The sequence below is a fragment of the Ictalurus furcatus genome, chromosome 21 (assembly GCF_023375685.1).
Source record: "Ictalurus furcatus strain D&B chromosome 21, Billie_1.0, whole genome shotgun sequence".
Lineage (NCBI taxonomy): Eukaryota > Metazoa > Chordata > Actinopteri > Siluriformes > Ictaluridae > Ictalurus > Ictalurus furcatus.
In genome coordinates, this window is record NC_071275.1 from 1,834,405 (window position 1) to 1,861,649 (window position 27,245).

General features: G+C 39.9%; 1 protein-coding gene across 3 annotated transcripts in view; it reads left to right on the top strand.

The window, feature by feature from the left end:
* The window catches only part of fbln2 (fibulin 2), a 76,636-nt gene extending 51,076 nt beyond the window's left edge, over positions 1–25,560 (top strand). For 2 of the 3 annotated variants that reach the window (XM_053653633.1, XM_053653634.1), the window contains 8 exons: positions 1,252–1,392; positions 2,864–3,007; positions 5,809–5,937; positions 7,193–7,318; positions 10,632–10,748; positions 11,211–11,339; positions 14,119–14,242; positions 24,209–25,560. In XM_053653633.1, the coding sequence (XP_053509608.1) occupies positions 1,252–1,392; positions 2,864–3,007; positions 5,809–5,937; positions 7,193–7,318; positions 10,632–10,748; positions 11,211–11,339; positions 14,119–14,242; positions 24,209–24,563 (1,265 nt within the window). In that variant the 3' untranslated portion in view covers positions 24,564–25,560. Of the gene's footprint in view, positions 1–1,251; positions 1,393–2,863; positions 3,008–5,808; positions 5,938–7,114; positions 7,319–10,631; positions 10,749–11,210; positions 11,340–14,118; positions 14,243–24,208 lie in introns of those variants that run through there. The other variant, XM_053653635.1, reaches the window with a different exon arrangement.
* Positions 25,561–27,245: the final 1,685 nt, after the last annotated feature.

The window sequence follows — 27,245 nt, forward strand, 5'->3', positions numbered from 1 at the left end:
CTTCCCTCTAAAACCTAGTCCTATCTCTGAAAGAATGAATCATTTCAATGATGTCATCCCATCTCTAAGGAACAAAGATGTCGATCGTAATTTAGAAATACAAGAGGATTCTTCAATATTTTAGCCAGACCTTGTTGTTCGTGACCGTCCCAACAACTGCTCTTAGATTTGTGTGTTTAAGTAAAAAGTTGTTCTTTTTATTGATCTGTTCTAGTACGGACAAACAAAATGACATATATAAATAAGGGTTAAGATGAAAAGCATTGTTGTGTTCCTTTAACCCTCAGCTGCTTGGCTGTATGCTTGGATTGTACCCTGTCTCAATTATAAATCCCTTTGGGTAAAAGTATCTGCCAAACGAATAAATGCAAATCGAAATTTAGCATCAGCTGCCGTAAAGCGTTCAGAGGATTTATGAAAACACTTCATAGGAGTGGTCCACTTAAGTCAGCAAGGCAGCATGCCAGCTTCCATTCCTGAGATGCAGCTATCAAATTGGGACAGGTGATGTAAATGAACACACTCAATGAACTGACTCGTCTGACCCCCATCTCACATACATCATGTGCCTCGTTCATCATCTAACAAGCTTTAAAGCTGCGATTCCAAGCCCATAACATCTTATAGTGCTATATTTAATAAGGATAATTGCAGTGGGCCCAACCTTGTACATTATCTAGGATGTATGCCACACCGTCCATATCCATCTGGTAATGATACACACACACACTCTTGCTGGGAGAAAAGTTATCTAAATTGATTTCCTTTATGTCTGTACTTGGTATTGGATGGCACAATAAGTGTATACAGAGAGAATTAAGATAATAATTGGCAAAGGGGAGAACATGACAGTGAACTAATTGAGTGAGCTAATGCTGTACTCATGTTAGCCTCGTAAGTGTTTTTTTTTTCCTCCGAAAATCCAAATAAGCAGAAGGAGAGCTGGAAAGAGGACTATTGGGTTGGGTGTGATTCAGAGGTTCTGTGCACCAACATTGAACCACAGTGCCACCTACTGTTCAGTGGTGATGAATGTTCAAGGATCTTTTGTTCGGTCTTATGTTCATTATTCAAGTGCATCATTGAAGTTCACAGATCTCCATCAGATGATTCATCAATCGTGCGGTCCTAGCTCATTAATGTCACTGTCTAGACAAATCAGTTGAGTTTAATGATGATACCTGGCAGTGAGGTTTGCGAACCTGTAGGCCTCCAGGCTGCACTAACACCTGCTCTGCTCTGCTTCCTCAGATATTGATGAGTGCACTGTGCGGAGCCATGACTGTGGCTCGGGATTCCAGTGCCAGAACACACACGGATCATTCCGCTGCAGCCCGAAGCAGCAGCACTGCCTCACCGGCTTCTCTCAGGACCCTCACGGCAACTGCATCGGTGAGAGAGATGGCGAGACAGTAAATGTGTGTGAGTGAGCGAGCGAGCGAGCGAGCGAGGGAGTGTGAAAGATGTCCAGGACAGGACAGTCAGTACGCCCCCTCCTGGTCATGACTGACAGAACTCAAGGAGTTGCTTATCTTTATTTTCTCTGTTCTCTACATAAGATATAAGTCATCAAGAGGTCATTCCGAAATACAAATAGACAAGACAGTGCATGCCAACAGAACAATGTTGTACAGATGCTCCAGTACCTTCTGCCAGATGGCAGGAGGGGGAAAATTCCATGAGAGCGGAGGGAGGGGTCATCCACAATGCCGGTGGGTTTGTGGATGCAGCGCTTGTTGAAAGATGCATCTGTGGTGTGTAGAGAGACCCTGGTGATCTTCTCAGTGGGTGGTCAGACTCAGCAGGCTCAGCTTTCCTACGAGTTGTTGCGGAAGGATTGTGTTGAATGCTGATGAACTGAGGTTTCTGAACAGCATCCTCACGTGCGTATCCTTTTCGTCCAAGTGGGTCAGAGACAGGTAGATGACAGCAGAGCAGTTAGGATGGTAGGTGTACTCAGATGGGTCCAGATGTGGTGGGAAAACTGCTCTTTATGTGTTTTATGACTAGCTGCTCAAAATACTTAATGATGATAGGTGTGAGTGTAACAGACCAGTAGTTATTGAGGCAGGTCACAGATGATTTCTTTGGCACAGGGTTGATGGTACTCTTGAAGTGAACTGTTTTACTCACTGAGATGTTGAAGATGTCTGTTAGGATACCTGCAAGATATAATGTTCACTATAATGATCACTCGGCCAGGTATGTTGTGGGTTAACTCTGGACAGAGTTCTCCTGAGGACCACTGCAGACAGAGTACTTGATTGGTGGAATTCTTCTTTGCCGGCATGTTGTTCTTCAAACCGTGCATAGAAATCGTTCTGTCAGCAAGGCATCACCATCACAGACGGATATGTGATGGAGCTTTGCATTTGGCTATGGTGTGGATAATTTGCCACGTGTCCATGTTTTGGAAGTGACCGTGGATTCTTTGTGCAAACTTGTGCTTTGCCTGTCTGAAAGTGTGTGACATTTGGGCCGTAGCTGTAGGCTGCCTTGTTGTCAGTCCTGAAGGCAGTATCTCTGGCTTTCAGCAGCGCACGCACCTCTGCAGTCATCCATGGCTTCACCAAGCACTTGAGTTAGCACTGCGTTAATCTATTTAAGGAAAACATCTCTTCAGCTTTGACTTGTGTGGGGTTTTTTTTTTCATGTTGTACTAACATGCCCTAACAGGGTTTTTAGCTTGATCATGTATTTAGCCCTGACCTAATGAACTAGCATGAGGATATGTTTTTGAGACTACAAAGCACTTCTGAAATTTGCTTTTGATAAGGGCGTCAGCTAAATCCTGAAAAAGTAAATGTAGTTTTATGTTTTTGTCTTTGTATTTTGTTATAACTGAACACTGTCTGTCCCTCAGACATCGATGAGTGCAGAGTTGTGAGAGAGCCATGTACAGCAGGCTTTAACTGCATAAACACTGTGGGCTCATACACCTGCCAGCGCAAGATTATTTTATGCAGCCAAGGATACCACTCCAGCCCCGATGGTTCACGCTGCGTCGGTGAGCGCACACACACACACACACACACACACACACATACACACACACAAACACACAGATGGTTTTAATTAATAAAATAATTTCTCATACCTCAGGTAATGGAACTCAATTACCTGCCAACGCTCCAGCGCCAATTTTTTTTGGTTAATTTAGAAGTACATTCATAGTTTATAGCATGTTTATACAGTGTAGCCAAACTTTAAAAGCCAGGCATCCCTCGATTCCCTGGGTCACAATGAGTTCAACACACAATATGTATATCTAATTTAGATTATCTTGGATTTTGTCAAAGGGCGCATGGTGGCTTAGTGGTTAGCACGTTCGTCTCACACCTCCAGGGTCGGGGTGTGTGTGGAGTTTGCATGTTCTCCCCGTGCTGCGGGGGTTTCCTCCGGGTACTCCGGTTTCCTCCCCCAGTCCAAAGACATGCATGGTAGGCTGACTGGCGTGTCTAAAGTGTCCGTAGTGTATGAACGGGTGTGTGAGTGTGTATGTGATTGTGCCCTGTGATGGATTGGCACCCTGTCCAGGGTGTACCCCGCCTTGTGCCCCATGCTCCCTGGGATAGACTCCAGGTTCCCTGTGACCCTGCAAAGGATAAGCGGTATAGAAGAGGGATGGATGGATGGATTTTGTCAGAAAGTTTTTTCACTACTCCTCCTACAACTTTTGTCCAATCACCACCAAATTTGGCACACGTGTAAACAAAACACAAAAGGAAATTTTGCTAATTGTTGCTCACATGAGCAACCTCCTGGTGCGTGTTCAAATGCATTTTGCGCTAAGTCAATTTGGTAGAAATTAACACAAATGTTCTCTGAAATGCTTTTATTAGCGTGACCATACGTCCTCTTTTCCCCAGACATTTCCATCCTTTTCGGACCTTAAAAAAGCGTCTACATATGAGAAAAAGTCTGGGATTCGGCTTTAGTTTCATTATGATGTGCTTATGGTCTAATAGTGCATCATGTGTGCACATGTTTGCTTTGCTTTAACCCCTCTCTGTAATTCCCACCTTCTGGCACACCACTTGGTCGATTCTAAAAGGCTTGCAGAAACTATTGGCCAAATTCTGCCTCTCGACCATTAGCCTACTCTCAGCGAATGCGTGAAGGTGAAGCGCTGTTGTGTACAGCGTCAAACAGTTGCTTGACAATAGCAGCAAATGACAGCTGTTCTGAGTCGAGGCAATGGATATGGCCGTGTAAGGTTATTCATAATTTCATGTTATCACATTGCTTTGTATTATATGGCAATTTAAATGTGTGAATATTGGCAGAAGGTGCACTCGTGGCATTTAATATTTTTTTTATTTATTTCATGGACAATCAAAAGAATGTAGGAAAAAATGTAAAACATAGGCAGAGTGAAACCAATTTTATATATGTAATTTGATGGCAAAGGCACCAAACAGGATATGAGGCTGTATATCAGCAATGACCTTGCACACTGACACAAATATTGGTAGGCAACTTCAGGACCATACCCTGAGGCTGTGCAACAGATTTCATGACAGTGCCACTTACTGGTCAAAAGTTACAATAACATGCCAAAAATGCTTCTATCTAAGTGCCATTTTTGCTACTCCTCCTCCAAATTTTGTCCAAACTTCACCAGGTTTGGGCTGTCTAAACAACTGTCTACTGCCATTTTAGCCATTTAACGTGTTATTATACAGATAACACATGACTGACAGGGTTTAATGTCAAATAACATTTTTATTGAGCAATTTTCAATTTTAAACAAACAAACAAACAAACAACACAGTATAAAACAGATATTAGTTTGGTGCGTATACTTGCACAAATTGGGGGGCAGACTGCTGAGAATAAATCACATAAATACCTTAGATGTTTTTCAATTCCAAGAAGCAAACAAATTCAGGTCAGAGCAGTAGCAATCACAACAACAGGTCAAAGTAGCGACCGGCAACGCCACAGATCACAGCAGTTGGCACTACTACTACAGCAACACTGCCACCCTGCTGCCCATTTGTTCATCTAGACCTTTCCTCCTTCAGTCAGAGAATTCTGTATAGAGTACAGAGTATACTGACCGTACACATGAGGAAAACTACAAATCACTCTTGAATCCCTTTGCCTAAATATCAGAACCAGCCATTCAGCCCGACCTTTTTTTTTTCCTGAATTAACCACTGCACACGCATGCATTATGACATTAGTTTGTTGTTGGCTCATTTTTTATTCTTGGAAGGAATAACTTGGAAGGGTTAATGCAAACGTTCATTATTTGACTTATTTTGTCCATTATATATTGCAAACAGTTAATGCAGTCAATCACTTTATTACTTATAGCATTAACTAATGACAGTAAAGGGAAGCCAGTTATTTAATTTAAACCTTATCATTAAAATACATTAGTGAAACATTTCTGTGTGTAAAATTCAGCTGCATGCTGAAAATGAGGTAATGAGCTTTCCAGCAGCGTTGGTCTGCCTGCTTATACTCAATTCATGTACCTTATTTATAGTTTTCTTTCATCACTTTCATCATGCAAAGGTTTTAAGAGTATGCTACTTTGCAAGAACAGTATTTTCTTTAGGAAACCATATCAAGGCGTTATCATTAATTTAGTCATAGGAAAAGCTACAACCGCTCACTCCATTACTAATCCTAATCTTAATCTTAGTTTTCATATGCACTGGCTTGTTGATCACTTATACTCACCATGCTGTTAGCTTGTGTGCTTCTGTGTGTTTCTGGCAATATTACAGCGATGTTAAACAGTGTGTGAGGTGTAGCAGGTCTGATGTGTTTGACTGCATCCTGCTCTGTGTGCAGATGTGGATGAGTGTGTAACAGGAACACATCGCTGTTCTGAGGGTCAGATCTGCCACAACCTCCCTGGCAGCTACCGATGTGACTGCCTGACAGGCTACCAGTATGATGCCATTCGCCGGCTGTGCATTGGTATGTTTAACACACACCTGCACTTTGTTACCCAATTTTACCCCTGTGCCCAAAGCGAGGTCCAGAAGACATGGTTTGCCAAGGTTGGAGTGGAAGATCTAGAATGGCCTGCACAAAGCCCAGACTTCAACCCCACTGGACATCTTCGGGATGAATGGGAATGCTGACTGTGCTCCAAGCCTCCTCACCGGACATCAGTGCCTGACCACACTAATGCTCTTGTGACTGAATGAGTAAATCCCCACAGCCACATTCCAAAATCTAGTGGAAAGCTATCCCAGATGAGTGGATGGGACTAAATATGGAAGGGGTTGTTCAGTAAGCACATATGGGTGTGATGCTCAGGTATCCACAAACCTTTGGTCATATAGTGTTGATTTTTGTTCTATTTTATTGGTTCTTTTGAGTCGCCAATTACAATCGCACTTGTACAGTCTCTGATTTTCAGGATAATGGTTGGGTTTTCATTGCTTGAACATTCTGTTTGAAACTCTGGAACAGAGTATCTGCCAAACAATTAAATGTAAATCTAATTTAGATCTTTGCTGTCTGTGAGTTAAGATTGAGAAATTTTAGATAATTGTCAAATAATTTGAAGTAATTAGTTCATTCTTTTGACTTAACAATCGAAATGCAGTGGACCTTTCTACTTTACGTTTACGGCATTTTGCAGACACCCTTATCCAGAGCGACTTACTTTTATCTCATTCATACAACTGAGCAATTGAGAGTGAAGGGCCTTGCTCAAGGGTGGCAGCTTGGTGGTGCTGGGGTTTGCCCTCACGACCTTCTGAGCAGTAGACCAACACCTTAACCAAAAAGGATGATATAGCACAAATAATAGCTTAAATATATAAAACCTATTCCTGAATATCACAAATCGTTCATAGTATAGCTCCTCTGACTGAAAGTAGTGATGAAATAATGATGGTGTTGTGATTTGATTCTATCAAGACACTAATTTAGAATAAACAATGAGCACTGTGTTTGTCGACTATATATCTGTATATGGAAACAAATGATTATGGAGCAATTAATCATGATTACCTCAAACAATCCTGAAAAGCTCAAATAATTGTGGGTATGTAAACACAATTCAGTATGTAATCACAATACAGTGTATTACTCCTATCGAACCGCAAATTTTGCTTCATTGGCTTGGCCATTCTCTTCACAGCATTGAAATCAACTGCAAAGTGACAGAAAATGCAGCAAACACAACACAATAGAACATCTCTGTTCCTTCTACTGGCAGATGTGAACGAGTGTTGGCGTTACCCAGGGCGTCTTTGTTCTCAGACATGTGAGAACACTGTGGGCTCTTACAAGTGCTCCTGCACCACGGGCTTCTCCCTTGCCTTTGACGGCAAGAACTGTGAAGGTAGTTGCATTTTTTTTCTCTCTCACAAAACTGCACACATGATCACATTCAGTTTCCCATGAGGTATTTTTATAGGTGCAAGGTTATAGTGATTTAGTGACATTTTGATAGTAGGTGTTGTTGTTCTAGGCTGGGTTTGGTCATAAAAATTACTCACAAGTCCGAAAAGAAAGTGAGATATCGAGAGAGGAAGAGGGCAGCAGAGAGAGAAATACGCATAACTGGGCATGATGGGGAGAGTCTGTGCGTCAGGTGAAGAGAAATAAAGAGAGAAAGTGACAGAGAGAAGAGTGATAGAGCATGAACAAGGAGGACAGAGGCAAGGAGTGAAGGCATGATAGAGACTGAGTGAGTAGCGAGACATGGTTTTGTCTATTCTTGGCTTGTTTCTAGAGTTATTTAAGGACCTTAATCAAGCATGATAGCATCCCTAGTCACATTACACAGGCAGTGGCATTAAGGAGAGATGCTGCTTTCAAGGACTTACCTGGTGGCCGTGTCGTTCAGGATGTCACCATATGGAGCAGTTCCAAATTAATAGCATACCCAGATGAAAATAGAAATAAATAAGCAGTGCAAACATTGAATGTTCTTGGTATTTATAAACACACAACTGACAAAAGGAGGGATTTTACAACACTGCTGTGTGATGGAATAAAAGACAAATATTATGATTGGGCCGGTGTAAACTAGTAGGGGGGCAGTGGTGGCTTAGCGGTTAAGGCTTTGGGTTACTGATCGGAAGGTCGGGGGTTAAAGCCCCAGCACTGCCAAGCTGCCACTGTTGGGCCCTTGAGCAAGGCCCTTAACCCTCTCTGCTCCAGGGGGCGCTGTATCACGGCTGACCCTGCACTCTGACCCCAACTTCCTGACATGCTGGGGTATGCGAAGAAAACAATTTCACTGTTGCTCTACTGTATATGTGACCAATAAAGACTCATCATCATTAAACTAGCACCACCTATAGCTAGCTAAAGTGACTGTCTGTTGTTTATGTGTGGTGTCTCTCTTAGAAATTTTGCATTCTGGAATGCTACACATATTGTCCATTACGCTATATTTACTGTATCGTCAGTGGAAAATCAGAATATCTGAAGTCTGAATGTGGAGGTTTGATTGTTAATATGTAGCTCTATGAGTAGGTTAATACAGTACTGTGCAAAAATCTTAGGCACCCAATTTTGTTTAAGTACAAACTATGTTACAGATTTTTATTTTATGACTTCTACATTTTTGAGTCGGTACAAAAACATTTTAGATTTCCAAACACTAGTTTTCCAGCACAAAATTAATATTATGTAATAATAATAATAATAATAATAATAATAAATTTGATTTGTTGGCACTTTTCATAACACTCAAGGACACCTTACAGAAAGACAACATGCAATAAGAACAGCAAAGTTAAAATAGATACACAATATAAAAATAGATGAAGCAATAATATAGAGGAGTTCATTATAATGAATAAGCTCATTTGAACAGATGTGTTTTAATCTGGGATTTGAACTGTGAAATAGATCATAGAATATGCAGTGGGAGTGAGTTCCAGAGCTTGGGTGCAGAGCAACTGAAAGCTCTGACACCCATAGTGCTGAGTTTAAAAGCTGGAACAGTGAGTAGAGAAGCTGTGGAGGATCGTAGAGATTGGGCGGGGGTATAAGGATGAAGAAGTTCTGGGAGGTAGGAGGGAGTCAGATTATGAATGGCTTTGAATGTGAGCAGTAGAATTTTATAGTGAACTCATTGTTGGAAAGGAAGCCAGTGGAGCTGAATAATGGAGGGTGTGATATGGTCAGTGTACTTTGTGAGAGTAATAGTTCTTGCAGTTGAGTTGGGAAGAATTTGGAGCCGGTGGAGAAGTTCATCAGATACGCCAAAAAGGATGGCATTACGGAAATCAATACGGGATGTTACCAGAGCACGAATAACTACTTGAGTGCTGTGATACGAGAGCGACGGGCGGAGTCTAGCAATATTGTGAAGGTATATGAAGGCAGTACGTGAGATATTATTGATACGAGGACCAAAAGAGAGTAAGCTGTCAAATATGACACCAAGGCTCTTTGTTTGGGAGGAAATGTCAACCGTGCTGTCGTCAATGGTAATAGTGAAAGGAGGAGATTTGGAGAGTGTGAAGAAGAAGCTCACTTTTATTGCCATTGAGTTTTAAGAAATTATTATCCATTTTAAGTTCTGATGCCCTGTGATGGGGGAAGAAGGGGTGGGGGGGTGTTTGGTTTAGTGGAGATATAAATCTGAGTGTCAATGGCATATCAGTGAAAATACACTCCATGATGACGGAGAATATGTCCAAGAGTTGATGATAAAGAGGAGTGGTCCCAGCACCGATCAGACACCCTGACTAACCAAGACCGATTCTGACCAGACATTCTTGACCTGAACAAAATGTTTTCAATCGTTCCACGATATCCTCGACCGATGAAGGTTAGAGGGCCGAGAGAGTGCTGGAGGGCGGCAGTTCCAGTGTATTCCACGAGAGGGAATAGCTCGTCATAGAAATAGAAGAATCCAGTTGCTGATGAACGTTAGTGATTTTAGAGCTCAGAATTTCAGAAAAGAAGAACATTCACTGGTGGTGTTGAAATGAGAAGAAGTATTTTCTGGAGGCTTAAGAAGTTTGTTGACAGTGGAGAAAAAGTCAGTGTATTACTTTGTCCAGAACTTATAATATTAGCATAGTAGGATGATTCGGCAACATTGAGTGCATTCTTATATGATACCAGGTGATCAGAGCACATCTGTTTATGTATAGTAAATCCATTTTCTTGTTTTTTTTTAGGCAAAAGCTCCCAACGACGGCCCATAGCCGACACACAAAAATGTTTGTACGTCATTAAAGAAAGCATCATATTATGGAAGAGACACTTTTCAGTCAAAAAACACAATAAAGGTCTTTGGGTTTTGCTGCAAAAATAAGACGCGAATACAACAGTCAAAGTCTCCAGAACTGTGGCTGGTTCTCTGAGATGTTCAATAACACTCACAGCTCATTTCCTTCTGAAACTGCACACATTAGTAGTACCTGAGACTATTATTTTTTAATCAAAGGGTCGTCATACCAAATATTTACTTTGTTTCATGTGTTACTGTTTATTGCTCTTTATAGTATTTTTTAAAAATATAGAAACGTCTAATTTCATTATTTTTGAAGGCGTCTTTTCCCTACAGCATTTCTTTGTGTTCCTTACATTGCTACTTATATTTATTTTAGTATAGCCCAAGTTAATATCTGTCAATATAAGTCCATAATTAATGTTTTCTTTGTCTATATTTTGCCTCTAATTTGCAGATGTTAACGAATGTGAAAACAATCCCTGCAGTCAGGAGTGTGCCAACATCTACGGCTCCTACCAGTGCTATTGTCGCGTGGGATACTATTTGAAGGAGGACGGCCACACCTGTGAAGGTGAATCACATTTGTTTAAATGATTTCACACACACACTTGCAATCGCTGCTGCCATAAAGATTAATGGCTTTTGAGAGAGAATGTATTTTAATAAATCAATATAGGTGACATATTATATAGTTAACAACTCTGGCACTCCCTTTATTTAAGAGAACATTCTATACACATGAAAAGAAGCAGAGGACACAGTTAGTAATTTGTTACATATTGATTAAAGCTAAGAATGGAGACACACCAGGTCAATATTCATGTGATGGGATCAATTTCATCTTGTCTTTTATGACAGATGACATTGTTCCTAATGGAAGGTGGCATATGTTTTAATGTCCAATACACACACACTTTTTTTATTTTATTTTTTTATCTCCTTCCTGGTATGTGCTCACCGTGCTATTACCTTCAGCTCTTATCGCCACAATCCTGACAAAATATCTTTTGGGTTTGTTTGTTTTGGTTTGTAGATATTGACGAGTGCTCTCAAAGCATTGGGAACATGTGCACCTTCCAGTGTGTGAATGTTCAAGGCAGTTACCAGTGTGCCTGCCCCCCTCATGGCTATTCTATGTCACCCAATGGACGCACATGTCAAGGTAAAGGTCATATTAAAAATTTATGACTTTTGGCGCAATTTCTCTAATGAACAGTAGGGGGGAAAAAAATCACAAACACATATTGCACAGGTTATGTCAGATGTTTTCATCACAAATTAACAAGGCGAAATAAGTCTTTAAAATAAGTTTTAATAAGAAGAAAAACTTCATTTGTATTTCCTGTCCCATGTTCTTCATAACTTATTTGCACACCCACCTGCCAAGTGTTATGTAATGAGGTTAAGGATGGATGCAAGTGCAGTTAAGAACTTTTATTCTAAAAGAATATAATCCAAAGGGCCAGGCAAAATCAACAACCAAGACAGGTAGTGGTTAAACAATCAGGCAAACAGACTAGAGCAGGGAAGGCAGATAATCCCAGTCAAGGGCAAAGCAGAATCAAAACCACTATAAACAACACAATGGACCAGCTTGGTACCGACAGAGACTAGAGCAACTGAGTGTTTACTTCACCAAAATCTAATGAATCAAGTGTCTCTTTTAAAGTGTGGTGTGATTGTGAGTGTGATTGGGAACAGGTGTGTGTGATTAGTCTTCTGGGGAAGGTGAACATGTCTGAGTTGTGCTCGTCGTCGGCCATGTTTGTAGTTTGCAGTTCATTCTGGGAAATGGAGTCGCTAGAAGATCGCCAAGTGTGCGAAAAGGTTTTGTGTATCTTTCCATGAAATGAGAATACGATGAGAATTATTTATGGAGATGAGTGACAAAGGCAACACATAGTAGATATTTTTTTTTACATTTTTTTTAATACGTTTTATCACTTTATTTTAAAATGTATTATAAAAATCAGAAGAGGTTGAAGAAACTGGTGTACCACTGGTACATCGCTATATTGATGGCTGTACGACATTTAGTTCTCATTCAGTTAGGTGTGTAATAAAAAAAATTGCCAGTGAAGTGTATTTGTGAACTCACTTTCGGTTCAAACAGCCTTTGCAACACACTTTGTTTTAGTGTTTTCTATACTTAAGGCAAAAGCTTTAAAAAAAAAATCCTTTATGTTTTCTTCTTGCCACACCGAGAAAGAGATGGTCGGTTACAATTACGAGCAGTTTATCGAACAAGTACGAATGGTAGACAAACGTGTACCCGAACAGGCGGAGTTGCTTGATCAGGTCCACAGACAGGATGTTCCCCGCTGCACCTAGGAGTCTAGGAGAGTTGGAATTGGAAGGAATTGTCACTGGGATGATAATTTGTTGGTTGGATGGAGAAGGGCTTACCCCAGATTGCTTGAGTTGATGTCCCAGAAAGGAGAAATACAAGAATTAGAAGGCTGGTGACTGGGTGAGGAGTACAGTCCAGAATGAAGCAGCCCATTTTTGTGGTTGGTCAGTATGGTCACCGCACTTTAATATAAATAGGCTACATTTCCAAAGTTCTAACTAAATACAACTGAATTCCGTCTACAACAAACAAGACTATAGACTGAACTCATAGTCCCTAGAATCCAAATCTGAATTGATCATGCTTGACAAAAATAAATAAAAAACACCAGTAAAGCATTGGTGTAAAATCTATACATCGTTACAGTCTGTGTCTTTTAAATAGAATGAACGGAGTTGTTTAGATGTTACCAAAATGCAACTCTTGTTCATATATTTATTCTAACCAGCCCCTCTTTTTAGTTACCCCTTGACACAGATACAGAGAACATACTACTCATCAAATTGCAGTTGTTGTGTTTGTGTCATGATTGTGAACATCTAATATACAGAATATAGGTGTTAAAATGTAGGCCCTCTTAACATCTATACGGAGCAGTCCTGTACTGCACCACCTGTCTTTGGGTGCTTGTTTTTCCATTTGTTCCTGCTGAGAACTGCTTTGTAAAATGACATCGTGGCACTGGAACCATTTGTACTCTGCAACTATTAACCATAACAGTGTAAACGACAATGTGTAAAGTTTCATGACCATCCTTAAATTAGAGCTGAAAAATGCTTTGTAACAACTTTGAAAACGGTGATGGTATTGTCTACTTAAATCTCATATCCAGGTGTTACACGCCTCATGGCTCGCAGTCTGAGCTTCAGAGTCAGACTAACAGGGCGGTGATTCCTTATCATTCTCTTCTCTAATTTGCAAAGCGCTTGCAACTTGAACTATGAAGACCCTGATTTCAGTTCCAGTGAAGTACCGTTTAATCTTTCTCACACCTGTGGGCAAAGAACACATCTCTCCGAATGATCTTCAGGAAAGAGATTGAAAGATTGACATAGGCAGAGGTAGAGAGAGATGAGGGAGGAAGGAGCTCTGACTCCCTCAAGAGCATGAGCACTCACTCAATGTAATAGTGTGTGGATTGGAGCTGGCGAGCTGTAACGAGGACTTTGCATCTGTAGAATGAGATTCATAATTAATTACAGCTGCAGGAGTGGCCACTGAATCGTGGCAAAAAACGAAAACCAGCACCAAACATTTAACTCAAATCTTCTTGCGCTGAGGATGGAGGCAGATTTTGTGATTTCTACCTGGTTTAACCTGGGATTTTGATGCAAAGAAAAACACTAATTACGAAAAGATTAATACTAATGAACGAATAAAAATTTTACTAAGACTGTGTCACATGATATCATGTCTTGATGATCATGACTATAACAACTTTAATTATGGTTAACCGTGATTTCCACAACCATAATGTCATTAAAAATACCAATAAAATCATGACCCTGTGGCTATATATATATATATCAACAGACCACAGACAGCAATTTGGTTTTAAAGAATGCTGACGTGGACATTTTGTGTGTTTTAGATATTGACGAGTGTGCAACAGGAACACACAACTGCTCGACAACCCAAACATGCTACAACATCCAGGGAGGATTTCGATGCCTGTCCTTTACATGTCCTGAAAACTACAGGAAGGTGTCTGACACGTGAGTGCTACTGTTCATAATCATAATTAGAACTTAATTCATTCCCATATCAATTACAGTCGTTTTCATTTTTTACCCAACATAATGAGGAATACTTCTGCTAATCACAAAATGAAATATAATATATAAATTATACACTCAGCAAAAAAAAAAAAAAAAAAAAAAGAAACATCCTCTCACATTCAGCTGCTTTTATTCCCGGCAAATTTCTTAACAGGTGTAAATATTTGTATTAACATAAAAAGATTCGACAACCGAGACACGTTTCACAGACGTTTGAGGAACAGAAATGGAATAACGAGTCCCTGAACAAAGGGGGGGTCAATATTAAAAGTAACAGTCCGTATGTGGTGTCTCCTCCAGCTGCTTTAAGTACTACAGAGCATCTCATCCTCATGGACTGCACCAGATTGGTCAGTTCTTGCTGTGAGATGTTCCTCCACTCTTCCACCGAGGCGTTTACGAGTTCTCCATCACGTCTGGTGGGACACACGGTTACATGTAATTTTCCACTACAAGGACGATCAGCTGTCCTTCCTGTCTCTCTGTAGCACCGTCTCAGGCGTCTTACATTACAGACATTACAGTTTATTGCTCTGGACACATCTGCAGTCCTCATGCCTCCCTGCAGCAGGTCTATGGCATGTTCACGCAGGAGAGCAGGAACCCTAGACATCTTTCTTCTGGTGTTTTTCAGAGTCACTAGAAAGGTCTCTTTAGTGTCCGAACTTATTGTAACTGTGTAACTAAGTTATTAAGGACTGTTCCACATATGTATGTGCAGTAATTGTTTATGGTTCATTGAACAAGCATGAAATACATCGTTTAAAACCTTTCCAGTAAAGATCTGTAAAGCTTATCTAGATTTTCAATATTATCTTTAAAATACAGTCTCCTGAAAAAGGGGCGTTAACTTTTTTTTTGCTGAGTATTTTTTAACACACACACACACACACACACACACACACATTATAAATGGTGCTCTGATCAAAGCATTTATGTTTGAATTTCATACTCGATATGCTACATGGAAAGTGTGCTCTCTATTTATTTAAATGAGAAAGAAATGCCTATCAGCACCAGCAGCCATTAGATGTGGATATGGTTCATAGATCATGAATGTGCTTCTAGGAAACATACGCATACTGTGTGTGTGTGTGTGTGTGTGTGTGTGTGTGTGTTGGGGGAGTTCAAGGGCATGGGTTATGTCCCTCTGGTCCTGTGTGTTACAGCACTGACCTTGTTAAATAAGGAAATCCATGCTGGTGACAGGTTTATTGAGCCCAGCCCCTGGCAAGCACGCTTTCCATTAGGCTGAGAAATGAAAGAGCCTGTCTCTGATCAAAAAGTGCTTATTACACACACACACACACACACGCATGTCCAATCTAAGTACAGGTTCTGCTGGAAGGGCCAAACTGTGACACACATGCACTCACACACACAGCAACAGTACACAAAGCTCAAATGTGCCCAGAGACGGCCTGACGTTCCCAGATCTTTACACACATTTTCAGGCATAATTAGGCCGCACAATTGTGTAACACAGCGACACAATTTTCATCATTTTGCCTCTGTACACCACTACAATGGATTCGAGATGTAGCAAGCAAGATGTGATTGAAGTGTAGACTTTTAATTCAAGGGGTTTAACAAAAATATTGCATGAACCGTTTAGGAATTACAGCTGTTTTTTGCAGAGTCCGTTCATTTTCCCAGGCTCAAAAGTAACTGGACACACTGACGTAATCATAAATATTAGGATGATTTTTAATACTTGGATGCAAATCCTTTGCAGTCCATGACTGCCTGAAATCTGGAACCCATGCACATCACCAAATGCTGAGTTTCCTCCCTTGAGATGCTTTGGCAAGCTCTTTACTGCAGCTGCCTTCAGTTGCTGCATGTTTGTCTGTCTTTGTGCCTTCAGTTTTGTCTTCAGTAAGTGAAAAGCATGCTGAATTGGGTTGAGGTCATCAGACATTTAAGAACGTTTAATTTATTTGCCTTCTAAGCCCTTGGGTTGCTTTTGTGGTTTGTTTTGGGGCATTATCGAGCTGTACTGTGAAGTGCCGTCCTATCAGTTTTACAGCATCGGACTGAATCTGAGCAGAAAGTATAGCTTTATAGACTTCAGAGTTTATCATGCTACATCTATATATCTATATCTATATCTATATATATGCTAAGCAAAAAAAAAAGAGAAACGCCCTCTCACATTCAACTGCTTTTATTTCCAGAAAATTTCTTAACATGTGTAAATATTTGTATTAACATAAAAAGATTCGACAACTGAGACACGAACTGAGCGAGTTTCACAGACGTTTGAGGAACAGAAATGGAATAACGAGTCCCTGAACAAAGGGGGGGTCAATATTAAAAGTAACAGTCCGTATGTGGTGTCTCCTCCAGCTGCTTTAAGTACTACAGAGCATCTCATCCTCATGGACTGCACCAGATTGGTCAGTTCTTGCTGTGAGATGTTCCTCCACTCTTCCACCGAGGCGTTTGCGAGTTCTCCATCACGTCTGGTGGGACACACGGTTACATGTAATTTTCCACTACAAGGACGATCAGCTGTCCTTCCTGTCTCTCTGTAGCACCGTCTCAGGCGTCTTACATTACAGACATTACAGTTTATTACTCTGGACACATCTGCAGTCCTCATGCCTCCCTGCAGCAGGTCTATGGCATGTTCACGCAGGTGAGCAGGAACCCTAGACATCTTTCTTCTGGTGTTTTTCAGAGTCACTAGAAAGGTCTCTTTAGTGTCCGAACTTACTGTAACTGTGTCCTTAATTAACTACCAGCTGTAAACTGTTCTTCTCTTAAGGACTATTCCACAGGTGCATGTGCAATAATTGTTTATGGTTCATTGGACAATCATGAGAAATATCGTTTACACCCTTTCCAATAAAGATCTGTAAAGATTATTTTCATTTTACAAAATTATCTTTAAAATACAGTCTCCTGAAAAAGGGATATTTCTTTTTTTTGAGTATATCTATATAAAGGTGCATCTCAAAAAATTTGAATATCATGGAAAAGTTCTTTTTTTTTTCCATAATTTAATTAAAAAAGTGAAACTTTCATATATTCTAGATTCATTACACAAAGTGAAATATTTCAAGCCTTTTTGTTTGTTTGTTTGTTTGGTTTAATCTCGATGATTACGGCTTACAGCTCATGGAATTCAAAAATCCAGTATCTCAAAATATTAGAATAAAAAAATTATAATACAGAAATGTCTACCGCCACTAATATTGGCACAAAGATCTTTAACAATATCTTTGTTAAATATAGGTGTGCAACAATTATTGGCACCCCTATGAATTCATATGAGAAAAATATATTTGAAGTATATTCTCATTGATATTTTACATTATTTAGTACACCTGGGTGACTAGGAACAGGAAATTGTTTAACCATGACTTATAAATACGAGGTAACACATCATCTAAATTCCCTCAGTCATTCATAACAATATGTAAAACCAAGGAATATAGCTGTGATGTGCGGCAAAAAGTTGTTGAGCTTCACAAAATGGGAAGAATATAGCACAAGCATTGAAAATGGCCATTTCCACCATCAGGGCAATAATTAAGAAATTCCAGTCAACTGGAAATGTTATGAATCAACCTGGAATTGGACGTGTGTCTGTATCGTCTCAACACACTGTGAAGAGGACGGTTCGAGTCCTCTTGGCCAAAAATTCTCAGCTGGAGAACTGCAGAAGTTAGTTGTGTCTTGGGGTCAGAAAATCTCCAAAACTACAAGTCGAGCGTCTTCAGTTTGCCAGACACTACTGGAACTTCAAATCGGATCGGGTTCTATGGTCAGATGAAACCAAAATAGAGCTTTTTGGTAATAAACACCAGAGGTGGTTTTGGCACACAGAGAGGTAGCCATATGGAAAAGTACCTCATGTCCACGGTTAAATATGGAGGTGGATCTTTAATGTTTTGGGGCTGTTTTACTGCCAGAGGACCTGGACATTTTGTTAGGATACATGGCATCATGGACTCCATCAAATATCAACAGATATTAAATGAAAACCTGACTGCCTCTGCCAGAAAGAATCTAATGGGCCGTGGTTGGATGTTCCAGCAGGACAATGATCCAAAACTCAGAGCTCAGCAAACTCATAGCTGTTATCTTGGCAAGGGAGGTAACACAAAGTATTGACTAAAAGGGTGCCAATAATTGTTGCACACCTATACGTTTTTTTTTTTGTTTTGTTTTTTTGATAAACCTGTGTTTTGTTTGCAATTGTTTAAAAAAGAAGAATGCACTACTGAGCTCAGGAATACCAAAACGCCTAGAAGACCACTGGAAACAACTATAGTGGGTGACAGAAGAATTCTTTCATAGTTTACCAGCTGATGAACGCTCTCCAGGTGGTAGGTGTATCTGTGTCAAAATCAACAATCAAGAGAAATCTTCACCAGAGTAAATACAGAGGGTTTATCACAAGATGTAACCCACTGGTAAGCCTCCAAAACAGAAAGACCAAATTTTGCCAAAAACATTTTTAAAGCCTATATGGTTCTGGTGCAACGTGCTATGTAGAGATGAAACAAAGACCTTGAACGTGTACCAGAATGATGGGAAGAGAAGAGTATGGAGAAGGGAAAGAAACTGCTCATGATCTGAAGCATACAGTGCTGTGAAAAAGTGTTTGCCACATCCATATTTCTTCTGTTTTTTATATATCTCATACTAAATTGTTTTAGAAATAAAAACAAATTCAAAGATAAAGCAAAGGACACCTGAGGAAACACAAAATGCAGTTTCTAAATGATAATGTTATTTATTGAAGCAAAAATGTTATCCAATACCAACTGGGCCTGTGTGAAAATGTATTTGCCCCTGTAGTTACTAATTCTCCAAATCTATGAAACTGCATTGATAATGGGGTTCAGCTGGACTAGACACAACCGGGCCTGATTACTGCAAACCCTGTTCAATCACATCAACACTTACATAGAACTTTTTATCAACAGCATGAAGTTGGGTAAAAGGTCTTACCCAGTAGCACACTATGGCAAAGCTGAAAGAAATTCCAGAAATGATGAGGAAGAAGGTGATTGAAATACATCAGTCTGGGAAGGGTTACAAAGCTATTTCAAAAGCTCTGGAACTCCAAAGAATCCCAGTGAGAGCCGTTATCTCCAAATGGAAAAACTCGGCACAGTAGTGAACCTTCCCAGAAGTGGCCGACCTTCCAACATTCCTCCAAGAGCACAGCGACGACTCATCCAGGAAGTCACAAAAGAGCCAAGGACAACATCAAAGGACCTACAGGCCTCTCTTGCATCAATAAAGGTCACTGTTCATGACTCCACTATCAGAAAGACACTGTGGGAAAACGGCTCCATGGAAGAGAGGTGAGGTGAAAACCACTGCTAACCCAGAACAACATTAAGACTCATCTGAATTTTGCCAAAACACACCTTGATGATCCTCAAACCTTTTGGGAGAATGTTCTGTGGACTGATGAGTAGAAAGTGGAACTGTTTAGAAGACAGGAGTCCCGTTACATCTGGCATAACCAAACACAGCATTCCACAAAAAGAACATCATACCTACGGTGAAGCATGGTGGAGGTAGTGTGATGGTGTGGGGATGCTTTACTGCTTCAGGGCCTGGGCAACTTGCAATAATTGAGGGAAACATGAATTCTGCTCTCTACCAGAAAATCCTAAAGGAGAATGTCCGGTCTTCAGGCTGTAATTTGAAACTCAAGCGCGACTGGATTATGCAGCAAGACAATGATCCAAAGCGTAGGAGTAAGCCCTAGTCCTAGAAGTAAGTGAAAGACTGATCTCCAGTTACCAGAAGTGTTTGGTTGCAGTTATTACTGCTAAAGGTGGCACAACCAGATTAAGTTAAGGGGTCAATTAGTTTTTCACATTGGTGATAGGTGTTGAATAACTTTTTTTTACTTCAATTAAAAAAATAATAATAAAACCTGTATTGTGTGTTTACTCAGGTTGCCTTTGTTTTATGTTGTATTTTGTTTGAAGATCTAAAAGTATTTAGTATGAGATATACACAAAAACAGAAGAAATCTTCTGGCGTGGGCATGCATGGCTGCCAGTGGAACTGGTTCCCTTGTATTTATTGATGATGTGACTGCTGATAAAAGCAGCAGGATGAATTCTGAAGTGTATAGTATAGGGCTATCTTAACTCTGAGATTCAACCTGTCACGATTTCCCCTCGAGCTAGTGCTGTAGCATGCAGCGTGCTCGGAGACCCGATGCACGAGCTCTTAGCGAACGCACACTTTTGGGTCTTCAGTGACATTGACTTTGTTTACTTTCTACATGTGCTTTTGTTATGGTTTTTGTCTTGTCTCCGCCCCTGTCTTGTCATTCGTTGTTTCCCCGTAGATGTGTCATCATTGTTCTCAGCTGTCTTGTGTTTCACCCCGATTACATTTGTCATTTAAACCCCTCGTGTCTCGTTGCGCTTCGGGTAGTATTGAGTGTTATCTCCTTACCAAGTGGGTGTTCCTTGTTTCTCGTTTTGAGTCATGTTCATTGACCTTCTTTCTCGTTTCTCGTTCTTGATTCCAGCCTCGCCCAGTTCATTCCTGTTTGTAGATTGCCTGACCCATTGCCTGTTATTTCGACCGCGCTATTGTCTCATGATTCGGATTTGTCTGCCTGCCTCTCTTTATTAAAAGCTCTTTTCTGCACTTGCATCCATCCTAACCTTCATCATGAGGAAAACGTGACAGAACCAAAATGCTTTAAAACTCATGTGATGATGCTTTGCAGCACAGATGGGAGTTTACTTTGAATGTAACCCAAGATTTTTTAAGGCAAAGAAGTGGAATGTTTTGCAATGCCCAAGTCCTCAATTAAGCATTCATTTGCTGAAAACTGAAGGTAAAATGCTTCAAGAACCAGCAGGCACTGAATACAGCTGCAGTAAACCCCTGGCAGAGCATCACCAAGGAAGAAACCCTGACTTCAGGCAATCATTGACTGCAAACAATTTGCAATCAAGTATTAAAATTATTTTGTCCAATTAATGGGGGGGTGAACATAAAGATATAATTTCTAAATATCCTTAAATTAAAGCTGAAAGTCTTTGAGCTCATATTCATTCATTAATTTCAACACCAACATACCGTGGTAGACATTAATAACTGCCCAAATATTTATGGACCTGATTGTATATACAGTATACAGTATATTTTGCTTGGAGCAGTATCAGTAGTGTTGCCAGGTGCATGTAATATGCATTTTAGGACCTTGGTGAAACAACTCCTTAGGTCTTCTAATGCGGCTTGTCAGATGGGCTTCTTATGTCACTGACAACTGGCAGATCCAGGCAAAGACACATACATGTCTTTCCAATCTAATAAAGAAATTCACTACATTAAGCTTGACTTTGTAACACTGCCAGTGTTATAGAAGCAGTCGACCACAAGAAAAATGGAGTAAACTTTAATTGCACACTTTTATACGCAGTAGCTCATTATGTAAACAACAGCCTTTTAATTAAAACCTATTATTAACCAAACGGCAAACCAAATGAGCTGTATTAATGCCCGCCACACCGTTTACTGGCTATTACCCAAAAGTCTATTTAATAAGAACTTTATTTATTAACACATTATCTTTGTTACTGAACCTCCATTTTCTCTTTCGACTTGAGCTTTTTGATGGCTTTGCTGTTAACTATTTCCACATTTCACAGTAGCTGTAAATGCACTTCACACCGGGTGCATTTAATAGGTGATCTCAGGCGCAGTTTGGGTGATGAGCCACAGACTTAGGAAATTGAATGTTAATTTAAGGCACATTACAAGCGTATTTTGCAGCTACTTCATTGCAACAATAAAACATGTCTCATCGCACCTCCTGATGTAGGTACATCTGGTCTAGTGATCAGAAAGCAAATACTACACACAGATAAAACACATACCATATATAATATGCCGAGATCAAACAGACACAGAGCACACATAGATCTGCCAGGTAAGACAGAAATCAGCTGCATAGATCATACACACAGATAAGATACATACAGTGCTGTGAAAAAGTATTTGACTGATTTCTTCTATTTTTCCTCACACTTAATTGTTTATTTGACATTAATAGAAGAGTCTTCAGTAGCTGCGTTTACATGGACAACAATAATCCACTCTTAATCCGATTAAGACCATACTTTGATTAAGAAACTACCATGTAAACAGCAATTTTTACTTACCTTAATCTAATTAAGGTCATACTCGAATTAAGACAGGTGAGGTACTCCTGTTTTAGTCGCATTATGGACGTGTATTACAGACATGTAATCACATTATGAGCGTCGTGTGAGAGTTTTCACCGCATTTTGCGACAGGACACGATCACACACGGCAGTTTCACGTTTTATGGCAAACAATAGAGCACGGCTGTGTCCCAAACCGCAAACTTTCCTACTATAGGCCTGTAGTGGGGAAAAATACATGTATCTCGGCTACTATATAGACGGTAACTACGCGATTTGAGACGCAGCCCATGGCTTCAAGCAGTTGTCTATTAGCACGTACAGCATGACAAATAATTAACTGCACTTAAAGCGTTCGTAAAAATAAATAAATAAAAACACCCAAAAGTGTATACGGTACCATAACGAAGACGAACTGTATGTTGATACGTGAAATTCTGGAGGGACGTCGGACGGCGTGGCGCGGTGACGTAATGACGCGGGCTGTTAATCTAATTATGTTCTATAACATGTAAAACGGGAACATGACAGGAGTATTCTAAAAGCGACTCATGTAAACACCTTAATCACAATATTATCTTAATCAGAGTAAGGTCAATAATTAGATTATTGCTGTCCATGTAAACGTAGTCAGTGCCACTGATTAGTTATGGTCAGTACATTTTCCTCCATTTGCCTGTCTTTAGGACAGAGAATGTTATTAATTCCAGTTTTGTTAACTTTAAAAAAGACAGGTTAGTGAGGACGATGCGACTTCCATTAATAAAATTATAGAAAGCTTCACCATGTCAGTGATTTTGCTTTGTTAAATAACAAGACAATTTTTAAAAAAAATCCATTTCTTATTAGATTGTGTAGAGCAGGGGTCATCAATCCTATCTACAAAGGACCAGTGTGGCTGCAGGCTTTCATTCCAACCAGGCAGGAGCCACACCTGATTCTACTTGTTTAATCAGTTCATCTTGGTCTCCATTCAACTATCAGATGTGCCTCCTACAGTATGTGTTTGGAATGAAAGCCTGCAGCGCTAAACTTCTGAATTGAATTTCACGAACTGTCCCACCTTATCAAACGGTCCTAGCATAGCACGCATTTATAGGTCTTCGTAAAACAATCCCACACGTAGTTTTAGCTATTTTGTCTATTTTATTACTGTGACCTTATCAGAAAATGTCTCCAGCACTAAAATATATGAAGAAGATTGAATTTATGGGTTTCAGATGAGGAAATGCACAGAATCCCTTGGTAGGATATCTCAATACGTGGGACAATTTGTCAGAACACCACATCTATCAGAGCTGCCGCTGAAGAAAACACCATCTGACCAGTCAGATTGGTTGAGAATTCAACAGCAGTGTGGAATAAAATAGTATAATTGTTGAGACTTGACTTGAAAAAGGTAACGCATCCACACACGTAGCCTGTGTAAGTAGCACAAATGGCTAAATGAGATTGCAAGCCACATTAATTCTATAGCCACCTGTGGCTGGGACTTTAAAAGTATGATTGACCCTGCTTTCTGGGTAGAAAGGATGGCGTTGTTTCTCTCTGTGTGTAGCCAATCATAGGTGTCACTCAAACAAAATAGGTCAGCTAAACGCTCAGCTAAAAACAGGCTCGTGGTTATATAAGCCTTGATTAGTTTATACTTTGGAAAGGTAGTGCAATGATCAAATGTAGCCTTCCTAATAGCATTACATTGTCCACCTCTTTATTAACCTCCCACATGTTTTTCCAGACGCTGCGAGCGGGTAAGCTGCTTCGGATCTCAGTGCCAGAACATGCCAATCCGCATCACCTATTACCAACTTAGTTTCCAGACAAACATCGTCATTCCGGCGCAGATCTTCCGCATCGGCCCCTCTCCAGCCTACTCAGGTGATAGCATCATCATTAGCATCCCTCGTGGCAACGAAGAAGGTTACTTTAGCACGCGCCGGCTCAACAGCTTTACCGGAGCCGTGTACCTGCAGCGCCAGCTTCATGGACCACGTGACTTCCTGGTCGACGTGGAGATGAAATTGCTGCGTCAGGGCACCGTCACCACATTCCTCACCCGCATCTATGTCTTCATCACAGCTCACTCCATGTGATCAACACTTTCTGTCACATCTGCTTTCAATAAGGTGCTAAGCTCCTGAGGGGGTTGTCAGAATATCTCATTAGCTGCTTTGCTGAACAGATTTGGAAAGAAGCTTGTCCAAAAAGAAGTTTGACGGTGCTTTTTTTTTTTTTTTTTTTTTTAAAGGAATCCAACAGCTTGTGTTCTGTCATGACTTGAGACAAAAAAAATGGAATATGCGAATTGCAAAGAGTGACAGAAGTATTTTGATTTCTGTCTACATTTCTTCTCAGTAATAAAAATTACTCAATGCCGGATGTTATTTTTTCTGAAACCATTATGATTTCTTGAAACTTTTTTCTATAGTGTCTCATTGTTGTTTTTCAAAGCAATGCTTCCTGGCAGAGGACGACAGTGGGGAGGATGGAGTGATTAATAACATAGATCCTTCATCTTTCCTCACACAGTGCTGCATCCCTTTATTTTAGCCACTATACAAGTTTCAGTCAGTTTGGGAACAATTACTTACTGTACTCTAAAATGTAATGAGTTGCATTGATATATATATATAGTTGTGCCCAAAAGTTTGCATACCCCTTACAGAATCTGCTAAATCTTTATACTGTTAACACAATAAGACGGATCATGAAAATCCCATGTTCTTTTTTATTTAGTTCTGTCCTGAATAATCTATTTCACATAACAGATGTTTACATGTAGTCCACAAGACAATATAATAGCTGAATTTATAAATATTACCCTGTTCAAAAGTTTACACACCCCTGATTCTTTATAGTGTGTGTCATTACTGGGATGATCAATGTCTGTGTTTATGCTTTGTGTTCATATTTGACCCCTTTCCAACAGCGACTATATGATGTTGAGATCCATCTTTTCACACTGAGGGACTCGTACACGACTATTACATAAGGTGCAAACATTCACGATACATTAAGAACCTGTAAATTGTTATTATTTGTTTAAAGATTTTTTTTCCCATTTAGTACTGCCCTTCAGACGCTAAATAAGATGCTAAATACGTTACATGTCTCCCAGAAGACAAAATACTAACAATTTACACTGATCATCCTGTTAAAAAGTTTACACCCCCCTGGCTCTTAATGTATCATGAATGTTTGCACCTTTTGTAATAGTCGTGTACGAGTCCCTCAGTCGTCCTCGGTGTGAAACGCTGGATCTCAACATCATATAGCCGCTGTTGGAAAGAGGTCAAATATGCAGAAGATGCTGGAAAAGTGAAGAATGTGCAGGACCTGGAGGATTTTTCTGAAGAACAGTGGGCAGTTTAACTGCTCAGGACAAACAAGGGACTCATGAAGAACTCTCACAAAACATAAACACAGTCGCTGATCATCCAGGTAACGACACACAGTATTAATAATCAAGGGTATGTAAACTTTTGAACAGGGTAATATTTATAAATTCAGCTATTATATTGTCTTGTGGACTATATGTAAACATCTGTTATGTGAAATAGCTTATTCAGCTTACTCTTAATTTCTTAACAGTATTAAGATTTAGCAGAGTCGGTAAGGGGTATGCAAACTTTTGAGCACAACTGTATATACTTCTAATGAGTACATTGACAGCACTTCTTTTCAATATCAAAGGGAAATATTTCAAAAACATCTTTTGTAATCACTGTGATTAATATTTTGCAACTGAAAGGATGTATAATATTTTGTAATATTTGTAGTTCGCTTGATCCGTTTGTATCCCTTATCGCAGGGCACATTTGACATTCACACTTGAAGTGTGTGTGGGCTACAGTACAGCACTGAGGACATTACATTTTTAAGGTTTATTGTATGGAGGTATTGTTTTTTGCTTTCTATATCTATTTCTGTATGTTGTATTTCTGTTACCTAGTCCTCTCAGGATAAAAAAAACAGATCATTTCTTCATCCAATCTTCACAGTGTCTAAGTGATTACCAAATCACCACTGGTTCAATAAACAAACAATAAATAACAGACCCACAATGAGCATTTATAATGTGGAAGTGATTATTATTATTATTATTTTTTAAAGTTGTCCAGAAGTGATTTGTCTGAGTCATTGTAAAGCTGGTTTCTCTGGAACAGTAGGTGAATACCACCACCTGCTGGTAAAAAGCAAAACTGCATTTTGCATTTTTGTGCTTTGATGCTTTTTGACTTTACTGGCCAACAAAACAAATGTAGATCTTATTCTTAAGGTCATGTCCAGGTCCAAGACTAAAACATTCTTTTGGAAGATTTGAACCTCATCATCCATGAAGGTCAAACAATCTCAGCTTATCACATGTTGTGGAAAAGCAGTCTGTTTTTAGCTTATTGGACCTGCCTTTAAAATGAAGGGCTGCGTAGGCCCACTCCTTGATGAAATCCTCATCAGTCCCTGTGCTATCATGTACCGGTCCACCCTAGAGGCCTCTTAACCTTCCCTCCCCATTGTGTGGGTATCGGAAAAGGGTGTACAGCTGTGTGAGTTCCACAACACCTCAGATAACCTCAGAGTGCTGCCTCACTAAGTGGAACGAGGGACACCAAGTCAATTTAATACGGCAAATTATACTGTTTAAAAAGCTCTACTGAAGTGAATAGGAAATAGCAATCGCATTTGCATAGTAATGCATAGTTCTTATTGCCGGAATTCTACGAGACAAATTCACAATACTTTGGACAATTCTTCTATGTCTATATGCATACGAA